The 10,855-nt window shown below is 46.3% G+C and overlaps 1 protein-coding gene across 1 annotated transcript in view; it reads left to right on the top strand.

Annotated features, from left to right (window-relative positions):
- Window positions 1-459: 459 nt before the first annotated feature.
- The window catches only part of CD79B (CD79b molecule), a 33,323-nt gene continuing 22,927 nt past the window's right edge, over window positions 460-10,855 (top strand). The window contains exons 1-2 of the mRNA XM_019523575.1: window positions 460-621; window positions 7,545-7,586. Of these exons, the coding sequence (XP_019379120.1) occupies window positions 555-621; window positions 7,545-7,586 (109 nt within the window). The 5' untranslated portion in view covers window positions 460-554. The remainder of the gene's footprint in view (window positions 622-7,544; window positions 7,587-10,855) is intronic.

The following is a 10,855-nucleotide window of genomic DNA, read 5'->3' as shown; positions in this document are numbered from 1 at the left end:
TAAGTAAACACTGGAAAGTTTTGCCATCAGGACTTTTGTCAGCTTGCAGCTGCCAACACTGCTGTCAGTGGAATATGACTGTGCTGGCATTTTGCCACAGTCTGCGTGTTAGTGGGGAGCTTGAGTTGATGAAGGAGACAGAGAGGTGGGGCTTTGCTATCTTACACCATATTTGTGCAGATAAATGCAAACCTATGGTATCAAAAGGCAACACAGTGTGTCAACACAGCTTTGTTGGGCAGACCTGAGTGACGCTAGTTCAGATGCAGTTATGTCTTCTTGCCCCTTACGCCTCAGCCTGACCTGGTGGGTTGGGAAGGAGGTTCCTCTTGGAGAGCCACTGCCTACAGTGGAGGCTGTGCCATATTCAAAACCAGGCCTCAGGGGAAGTACCACCAGAGCCAGATTTACATTAACAGGAAAGGCCTACCTTGCATAGCAAAAGCTTTGCCATTTTTAGTCTGCAGAAGAGGCCAAGCGGAGCGTTCGCAAGGTTTTTGCAGAAGCAACAGAAGGGCTAGAGATTTGATGTTTTTCTGCTGTCTGCAGTAACTATGGCTACTTGGTGCAAGAGGCTCCTGGTACCACATGCACAGCTCTGGATTATAGTCCTGATTGCAGGTAGGTTTATCCTATCATCCTTAAATTAATGGGGTTTTAGCTTCTTACAGTCATAGTTAAATGAATGTAAGTGGGGATTCTTGATAAATGTGAACTCTAAATTAAAATATCTCTAATTGCCCCTGGTCCTGGGTGGGCAAGTTAAAAAATTAACACCCAACTCAGTGATGCCTAAGCTTTGTTGCCTGGTGTCCTTCCATGTTCCAAATCTTTCTACATCTGCTTGCACAAAGCAAACATATTTTTGTCACAACAGGACCCAAATGTCACAGCAGAGGCACTCAGCCTCAGGCTTGCACACCATTGTGTAGCCTGAGGGAGAGAAAGCAAGAGGCTGTTTTGTGCTCCTGGTGAGGAGGGAGGGAGGGGATGTTCTAGCTCTTTGCCTACCCAGAGCAGAGTCCTTATTTTTGGTGCTGGTCAGAGGCATAACTAACAATTTCAGTGCCCTGGGAAGAGATGCTGTTGAGCACCAGAAAGTATGGAAGTGGGGTTGGTGCTGGCACCCCACTAAATTGGCACCCAGGGCAGGGGCCCCTTTCATCCCACCCTAGTTATGCTGCTGCTATTGGACACTACTTCTCAACCACAAAAGCAAATGAAAGAGCAGAAAAGTCATGCAGCAGACAGGACTCTAGACTTAGAGCTTAGAGACCTGGTTTTGGTTTCAATCCCCTGCAGTGGCTGCAGGCTTCTTATGTGATCTGGGGTAAGTGTACCAGCTACATGGCAGAACAGAGGTATGTGGCTGTAGTGTGTGCTAGCCTACCTGTACTAACTGAGTACCTGGGGTGGGTCAATAACATGAAGACATGGTAGCTTGGGTATTAGCATGTGCCAGCAACCAGGAAACAGATTCTCCAGGGACCTCGGGTGTATATTCTGGTTGCTAGCACATGCTAACACCCACAGTGCTGCTACCCACAGTAGCCCAGTTCAGCTCAGGTACTGCCCCAGCTGGTGCTACGAAGACATCTACCTTTTGCTGGGGAGATGTGCCCTTGGCTGTAGTGTGTCTCACATCCCTGTGTGTACAGGAGAGAAGACAGCACAGCTCTACCCAGGATGGATGTTAGTCTGAAGATTGTGAGATGCTCTGTTACTCAATACCAGAGTTCAGATAAACGATCCACTCTCAGCATTTCTTAGGGACATTGCTCCAGCAGGCCATTAAGACTTTGATCATTCATACACTTGGAGTCCCTCTAGGGCTTTGCTGGGCAGCTGGGGAGTCCAGTAGGTGTTTCTTTTTCCTGGTAATCAACCATCTTTCTTGTGTCAAGGACAAGGAAGCTGGATGCAAGGCAGCAGCTCAGATCATGAGATCTAATAGTCCCTCCTGGCTTGGCAATCCATGAGTGCTGGTCCTAACATGAACAGTGGTCCAAATGAAAGTTCCAAGGCCAGATGTTTCACATCAGACGAGCAGAATCCTGGAAGTGAAGTCCTTGCAGGAGCTATTCGCACAAGTGGAAAGGACCCCACAGTATTTTAATGTGTGGCCTTCCTGATGAGTCTTTATCACATGCTGTGGTGGAACAAAAGGATGTACAGCAGGTCCTGCAGCAAAAGAGAGATCTGTCTAATGGTCAACTGACCTTATGAATGTTGCCCATTCTTTGGTTTGCACAATGAATTCTTCTCACATTTCCTAATTACTTGTTATTGCCTCCAAACAGCTTAATGATGGTTAGGCTGCTGGTATGCTAAGATCCTCTGCTTGTCACTGTGACAATAACGTCTCATTGTTTCCCTTTGCTCCCTCATCTGCGTGTGGTGATCTGTTGTCTTGGGCTTAGCTTGGAAGCCATTTGGAGCAGGGGCCATCTTTTCATTTTGTATACAGACAGTAATGAGTATGACGGGGTTCTGGTCCATGATTGGGACTCCTTGGTGGTGGTGTATAATATATACAGGGAATAATAAGGATAAGTTGTATTAATTGGTTTGCAATTGGCAGCTCTTGTCCCCAGAATGAATACAGCCCATGAGTCATCCACCAACAGGTTCACTTTGTTATTTATTGTTTGGTACCACTATGGTGTAGTTCAGGGGCGGGCAAAATGCAGCCCGCAGGCCACATGTCGCCCACCAGGCCAGTTTATCCGGCCTGCAGGGCCACTGAAAAAGTTAGAAAATTAATATTTATCTGTCCCTGGCTGCCTGTCATGCGGCCCTCAATGGCTTGCCAAAACTCAGTAAGCAGCCCTCCACCCGAAATAATTGCCCGCCCCAGTCTAGTTGATCACCTTGGTCATGGGGTTTGGGTTATGTTTCCGGAACAAGTCAGCATAGCTGTTACAAAGTTGAGGATGATGACATCAAATCCATTGGTCTTTGTTTCTTATAATGGAGAATGAGAGGAAATCTGTGTGATTAGGAGCAATGGCAGCAGTCAGGGAATGCTAATGTCATTGAAAATGTTTCCTTGAGGGCCTTGCCTGAGAAATCTCAACCAGAAAAGCTGGGTTCTACTGTGCTGAACTCTCACAATTTCATCACAACTCTCCCCACATATGGTATTTCTTCTCAAGGCTCCAACCCATGGAATCCAGTGATTATATGCGAATTTCCACTTTCATTTCTAAAAAAACCTAAGGTTCTTGCCCTTAAGGTTGTGGGGGAAAGTTTGAAAATATGACCCAAGGGCTCTGAGCCCAGAAGGCAGCTTGTACATTTAGAAAAAAAACAAACAGCCCCAAACCACAAAACAAAATAAAACAATACATAATTCATTCAGTTTTTCCCAAGAAAAGAGAAGAAAGGACAAGTGGCAGATGTTAGTTGCATTGCTTAATGGATGTCTAGAAGGTGCTCAGCTCTATCTCAGATAGATATGGGGTAAGAACCTGCGAAGAAGAAAGAATTCTGCTCCAGATTAATACTGTTTTGTTACAAAGCACATTTCAAGTGTTTCAAGAAGTCTTATTTCATATTGGAACAGATGCACAGAAGGGCTACCATGGTGGTCTAAGGAGCAGAAAGACTGTTTTAGGAGAGGAGAAATGAGTTTGTATTGATTAGCCTAGCAAACCAAAGGCTGAGAGGTGGTTTGATTGCCCTCCAGTAATATATTAAGAAGGGCAAGGAGGGAGAAAGAAAAAAACAAGCCAAGGAGAGAAAGGGGCTCTTTAAGTTAAAGGACAATGTTGGCACAAGAACAAATGAGGATAAACTGGCTATGAATCAGCTAAGGCTGGGAATGAAAAAAGGCTCTTCTTCACCAGAGCACAGAGGTCTTTGAACACCTTTGCTTTTGACGTGATTGAAGCAAGACAAGTTAATCATTTTTTTAACAAGGAGCTTGATTAGGTTTAGGATATGGTTGTCTGCAAGAAGAGTAGATATGTGATGATCATATAGCAGGGAAGTGAGAAATTTTCTTCAAAATTGGCATTTATTAAAGGTGCAGTGTCTGAATATCATCATCAAAACAGCAGAAGTGATTCCAGATATACATGTCACTATAATTTCAGAACAATGAATCATGTAGAGGACAAGGCGGTGCACACAGCAAATTTTGATGCAAGTGAGAAAAAGGAGGGTAACAAGCTAGCAAATTGTCCATAATGTAAAATCTACTCTGTATGGCATCTGTGCATAATCAGTAGAGCTCATTGCTGTCTGAACTCATTTCAGTGGAAAACAGAAAATATGTATCTGCATGTAATAATGTAGATGGACTACATGCATCCCTCTATAATTTTTTTTCCATCCAATTCTGTCTATTCCAGAAGGGTTTCCTTTTTTTTCCTGGTTCTCTCTTCCACTTGCTACATAGATCCAATATATTTTATATATAAACATATCTAGGGCTAATAACCATGTTCTCTGGCTTTGTACCCTTAAGCCTGAGTAACAAAGAACTGATTTTAGTCCTCACATTATGATTTTCAAAAGCCACAGAGTTCAAGAAGCATCTTTATTATTACTGTTTTGTTGTACTTTCCCCCTCACGCTTGCCAAACCAAATCTATAAAAGTATCTGAGCCTCTTATGGTGTTCCATGGCACTGGAAACCCCTGATGTTCTGCAATGTTGTAGACACACAAAACAATCCATCCTTGCTTGCCTATCTTAGACACATGTCTGAAATAGCAGGAGGTTTAGCTCACACAGCAGCAGGCAGAAATAACAGTCACAATTATGGGACCTCTGCATGATGCCGGGAGACATCCCATGTAAGGAATGGACAGCTTGACTCAGTGACCCAGGAGATCCCTGCCAATCCTATGTTCAAATAATCACAAAGAACCTTTTGCTCTTACAAATTTTTGTAAACCAGGAATAGTGAGGGCATGGCCATGGAGTATAAATACTTGGTTGCCACTTTGCAGATTAACACACACCTTTACATTGTGTCCAAGTCTCCCACACCATTTTAGATTCATTTTCATAGAAATATGAAAAGATTGCTGTGCACTGGAGCACTTCAGTAATCAGAGCAGAACTTCCTGCCCACCTGCACCATTGAGGAAGTGGGTGCGACAACCACAACGTGGCAGTGGAGACTTTGGCTTTGGAATGACTGGTTCAAGTTGCAGGACACAGAGGCAGAGGTCTGCCTGCCCACAGCTCGGCAACTTTGGCCCAGAACCTGATAGGTATTTAGAGTCCTCATTCCCACGACTCCAAAATACTTTCAGGAAGTCAGACTTTTGGGATAGGAGTCCTACTTAAAATCCCAAATAATGGGCCTTGTTTTAAATCCCATGTCAACCCTGGCCATTGAGTTTAGTTATCTTTGAGTCATTTATACAACCCCTACTACTGTTCTGTGCTGCAAAGAGGTAATATTACCCAAAATGCAGTGGGAGAAGCAGTAACAAACCTACTTGGCCAACACAAATAGCAGTGACTGAGGAACTGGGTGGCCCGGACAGTGGTCGCCCATCCCTAAGGTAAGTAGTCTCACCAGCAGCAGAGTGCCACATGCTTCTCTGGCCTTTGTTACACATTGCACCCTAAGATTTTCCAGTGTTGATCAGTGTCAGTGTTAGCTTGAGTTTAAAGCAGTCACACATTCAGGCTAAAAACCTTCTCTGACTGTCCCCAACCTGCGTAGTTATGACTTGCCACTGGAGGGCTGGTGAACCAGGATAGGCTTCTATCCCTGCTTTAGGTGGGGATGGGTTGAAGAGATGGGTTGGCTCCGGGTGGAGTATGAAGCTGGAAGGGGGAGAGTACGATGATGGGGACTGGGTCCTGAACTGGGAGGTGGAGAGGCAATGGCTGGGAATGGCAGCTGAGGGCTGAGTGGTGAAATGAAGGAAGTCAGCCACTAAAGCCACTAAAGGGTAAAATAAAAAGTAAAAAGAACAGAATTTAAAAAGAAATGGAGAGTAAGTAAATTAACAAAAGTCTCATGTTTAAATAAATTGGGATTGGGAAACTACAGTTTATGGGGACACTGCCTTTGTCCTGGGAGGAAAGCCTCAGCAAACAGGAACCCCAGTCTGGCCCCCTATCTTGCTCCCCCTTCCACTGCCCCTAGCCCTCCATCCTGGACTTGTCTGTGCTCGTGAAAGCTCCCAGTCCAGGTCACATCCCCAGGGGTGGGAGCAGGAGCTGTCTTGGTGCCAGTTCTACCTCCCCGGGGCAGCAGAGTCCAGAGTGTGAAAGTTTGTCCACACAGAACAGGAGGGTTGGGGAGAGGACCACTGCATCCCACGATGTTGGAGGATGCAACTTGAGTGGCTTATCTCTGAGGAGTGGGCACACATTTTGGAACACAAGCAGGGTAACACAGATCAGAAATAAACCTTCCCTGAAATAGTGTAACTTTAAAATGCGTATGGGGTGCATAAATCTAGTTTACACATATTAGTGTGTAGACAATCCTGGGGTTAAGAGCTCCCTGAAACACCTAAAATTAATGTGTAACAAGGCCCACTCTTTGGTCCAGTGAATATTTGCTTCTGCTGTAGAACAGCTTCAGCAGAAGGGACTGATAGGAACCCTCACCCCACCCTACCTTACTGCAGAATAGCCTATAGCAGGAGGAGGCAATGTTTTTTGGCTGGAGTGCTGCAAAAACCACAATGTCTATCTTGGAAGGTGCCAGAGTGCTGACATACCGGAGCCTGGAGCAGCTGTTTGCAGCCTCTCAGCTGCAGCCTGCCCACGGAGCCGGGTCTGCTTGCAACAGGGCTTGTAGCCTTCCAGCCGCCTGCTGGGAGCAGCCTGGGCTCCATGGGCTGGCTGCAAATGCTTAGAGCCCAGGCTGGAAGTGGTGTGCTGAGCAACATCGCTTTGCATGCCATGCTTGGCAAGTGTGCCAGGGGTTGCTTACCCCTGGCCTGTTGCCTAGTGAACAGGGCCCTCTCCCTAAGAGGTGGGAGCTGTGGGTGTGGATTCCCTCAGGGCACTAAACATGTGTCTCCTTCTCAATAAGTGCTCTTACCACTAGAATTTTTTATGCAAGCAATGGAGGCACAAAAGCCTCTTCCTACATTTTGTGTAGTGCTCAGTCCATTAACCCTGTGCTGAGAATGCCTTTGATCTAGCCCCACACCCTGCAGGAAAGATAGAGGCATGTCTAGTGTGTAGGTCCTAAGGAGACAGGTATGAGCTAAGCACCCAGCTACTCTGTAAAGGCTTAGACGGTTTTGAAGATCTAAAATACAGATGTAGCACTGCAACACTTTTCTGCATCTAGCTCAAAGTGAGTTGCCCAAGGTCAACCAGGGAGCTGTACTCAAGGGGCATTTATATACAAGCTGTTGCCAATGTGAGGAGACCTGAGACAGGTAAGACCCTCTCCCCCCACCGGCTCTCCAGTGGTTGGCATTCTGGCCAGAGCACTGCAGCAGCTCACTATGCCTATGGGTCTTGTTAAGCCTTCATTTAGACTGGTACATAAGGTAACTTTCTGAGGAACACATTTTGAGCATTTTTTTACTTTTTCTTCTCCTGTGTTGCAGGTGTGATCTCAGCCACAAAAACCAGAAGCGAGCAGAACGCAGGTCAGTAATGTGAACCTCCCCCTTTGTAGCTCTTGGGCTATCCCCAAAAGACTTCCCAGAAAGCTCTCCTTTTTTCCTTCACTCCCAACAGAGAAGGGTAAAATTCAGTGGGTGCATCTACACGGTCACTTTACTGACTAATTAGCTCCACAGTAAAGCATAGCCATCTACACATGTACCCATATTAGGGTGCAGTAAATTATCTCCACTGTAGGATAGTAATGTCTGTGACAAGTACTATCCTACAGCAGAGTAGTTGTAGCCAAAACACATGGAGATGGTGACCGGGGTTGGCTGGGTCACCAGGCTGCTACAGTGCAGGAGCTGCTTGCCAGCTAGCCTGACACCAAAGCACCCTAGTGCCCCAGCCAGCCCTGCCACAGCACACTGAGCTGGGGCAGAGCAGTCCCGGGCTGGTAGGCTGACCCTCTGGACCCTCTTCCTGCCAGAGCTGCTCTGCCCTAGCTCGACATGCTGTGGTCTCAGATACACATGTAAACTCTATGCCTGGAAGCAATAAACTCCAGTGCAAACTGTACCAGAGTTTGCTACATGCTAATTGCACATGTAGATGCATCCAGTGAGTGACAATGAAGATCTTCTGAGGGGGTTGTTCAGCTGATGGCTCCAACAGCTGAGCTCCCAGCTTGTGGGATCCAGAGGGCCTGCCTTTTGCAGTCTACAAGTCTAAACAGGTGGAATAAGCAATGAAAATAATAAGTTTAAAACATCCATCATTAGTCTAAGCATGCTACATGTAAAGCACCCCCAGAGATCTTTCCATAGAACATAATTGTTCCGGTTCCTTTGCACTGCTTGTCTCATTGCTGTTATAGCAAACTAGCGACTTAATTCTTCAGTCTGCTTATTGCTTAAATTATTGCAAAAATGTATAACCACAAACTCCATCCCTTCTCTGTTAGCAATTCATGCTCACTATCTTCCCTTTAAAATAGTCTACAACAAGGCAAAAGTAGTTCCCAGTCTCAGCAGAATTTTCCTATTTTCCTTTAAATTTCAGTCCAGTCTGAGTAGTGTTGAAGTGATGTTGTAGCCAAGATGGTCTAGGAAATATGTGAGGGGCAAGAATTTTTCTGGGTGATACCTTTTATAGGGCCAACTACATAGCACAGAATGCATTTGTGTACAAAAAAGCTTTTGTTCATAGAGTGAAGTTACACGTGACACTTAGACCATACTAACTCTGTGAAATGTTAAACCATTTTAAAGTTAGAACGGGCTGCAGGCAGTCACACATTAAGGGTTAATACCATTTTTTTCCTGAACGCCTCTGACTTGCTATTAGAGGGCTGATGAACAGAAGCCAGGATACCTGGGCTCTGTCCTGGCTCTGGGGGTGGGAAGAGGCCAGGAGCAGTGCATCCTGGGATGTTGGGGAACTGCAAATCGCTCATTTTATCTTTGCAGAGCAGACTAAAGTTACCCTAAGGTGAGATCAGTAGCACAACCCACAGTTAACCCTCATCTGAAATGGTGTAACTTTGAGATGGTCAGAGGGTACTTAGCATGAGTTAACGAGCTTTAGCATGTAGATGCTCGCCTTCTAAGTGTCCTTAGTAACATTGCCCTTAGGCAATGTGTAACTACTGGCAATGTGTAGGGGGCACATGAGGGTGCACATGCACCCCCTGAGATTGGCGGTGCATCCCCTGATAGATGCACTGTCAATGCTGCTGGCAGTGCCTGTAGGCAGTCACCACTTGCCACCCCCCACCCCCATCAACACTGCCGGCGGTGTACAGGTGGCTGCCAACCACTGGTAGGTGCTCACCACTCCTGCTCCCCACCACCACGCCCCCACTGGCACCACTGCCACTACTGCTGCTGTCGCCTGTGAGCAATCACCATACCTCCCCCCCAGCCTCAAGACTACCATCCACACTGCCACAACAAAGACATAACACCCCTAATCTGCCATAGGCAAAACAGAGGAACTATGGCAGTCAATGTCCTACTTCTATACAAGGCTGTCAATATATGCTCAAGAGATCCCAGGTAGAGGCCCATGCCACCTGCTACAGAGGAAGGCAAAAACCCCTACAGTTCATACCAATCTGACCATGGGATAAAATTCCTTCCTGACCAGTCAATATAGCAATCAGTCTGACATGAATGGAGAGGCCAGAAACCACTGGCTTTGGTTCCATCAGAAACATTGGCACACCTCTGTCAAAATCCCCAGACTTGGCTGTGGCCAACACCCAGTGCCTCTGAGGGAAGCTTAAAAATGCCCTAATGCATGTAGCAGAAAGGGGGGAAAGAGTCAACCAGAAAAGCCCAGAAGCATGGGAAATACCCATAGTAGAACGTAGACATAGCTATGCCTAGCTCATCCCTATGCAATGGCTGTCTAACCTCTTCTTGAACGCCTCCAGTGATGGAGAATCCACATCTTCCCCAGGGGTCTATTCCACTGCCTCACTATTCTAACAGTGAAGAAGTTTTTCCAGATAGGCAATCTAAACATACTTTGCTGCAACTTCAATCCATTGTGCCACATCCTCTCTGCAGCAAGGAAGAAAAGGTGCTTTCCCTCTTCTTTATGGCAGCTCTTCAAGTATTTGAAGACTGCTATAATGTCCCCTTCTAAGCACCTTTTCTGCAACCTGAACATGCCTAGTCCTTCCACCTCTCCTCATATGACTTGTTTTCCAAGCCCTTTATCATAAGCACACAAGTCTTTTTTTGTAGCCAATCTTTAGTTTGTCCTGCCTCGGAGTTTCTCTTCTGTAAATTGGGGTTGAGGCCCTCCTGTCTCCCAGCAGGGCCATGAGCTAACATCCACTAGCAACCATCAGGTACTCAGATCCTGTAACACTGGCCTGGGTAATGCATCTGGATGTTAAGGAGCAAATACCTGCTTTGAGGTGATTTGTGTCTTTTTTAAGAACTAAGGACTATATTGTTTTTTCTTCCGTGATATGCAGTACGTAGCACAATGGTCCTGGCCTGTTACTGGAACTCCCAGGAAGTACTGCAGTACAAATAAATAATAAAACAAAGAGTGATACAACCAAGATCAATGTACATACAAATATTATCCCTAAATAATAAGAGGGGGTGGGACAGGGCAGGGCGGCCATCATGGGGCCTCTGGGGAAGTCCAGATCAGGCCCAGTGGAGCTTCCTGAGCAGTGAAGAGTGACAGAACACAGTTGGTTGCCTGCCCAGTCCTGGGGGGCACCAGATCACTGACTAGGAGGTGTCCCCCAGTGGCTGATCACCAGCCTAGGTGGGGGGGGGGGGGG

This window comes from Gavialis gangeticus, unplaced genomic scaffold, assembly GCF_001723915.1.
Source record: "Gavialis gangeticus isolate Ggan-Ray unplaced genomic scaffold, GavGan_comp1, whole genome shotgun sequence".
Classification (NCBI taxonomy): domain Eukaryota; kingdom Metazoa; phylum Chordata; order Crocodylia; family Gavialidae; genus Gavialis; species Gavialis gangeticus.
This window is presented reverse-complemented; position numbering and strand designations above follow the sequence as displayed.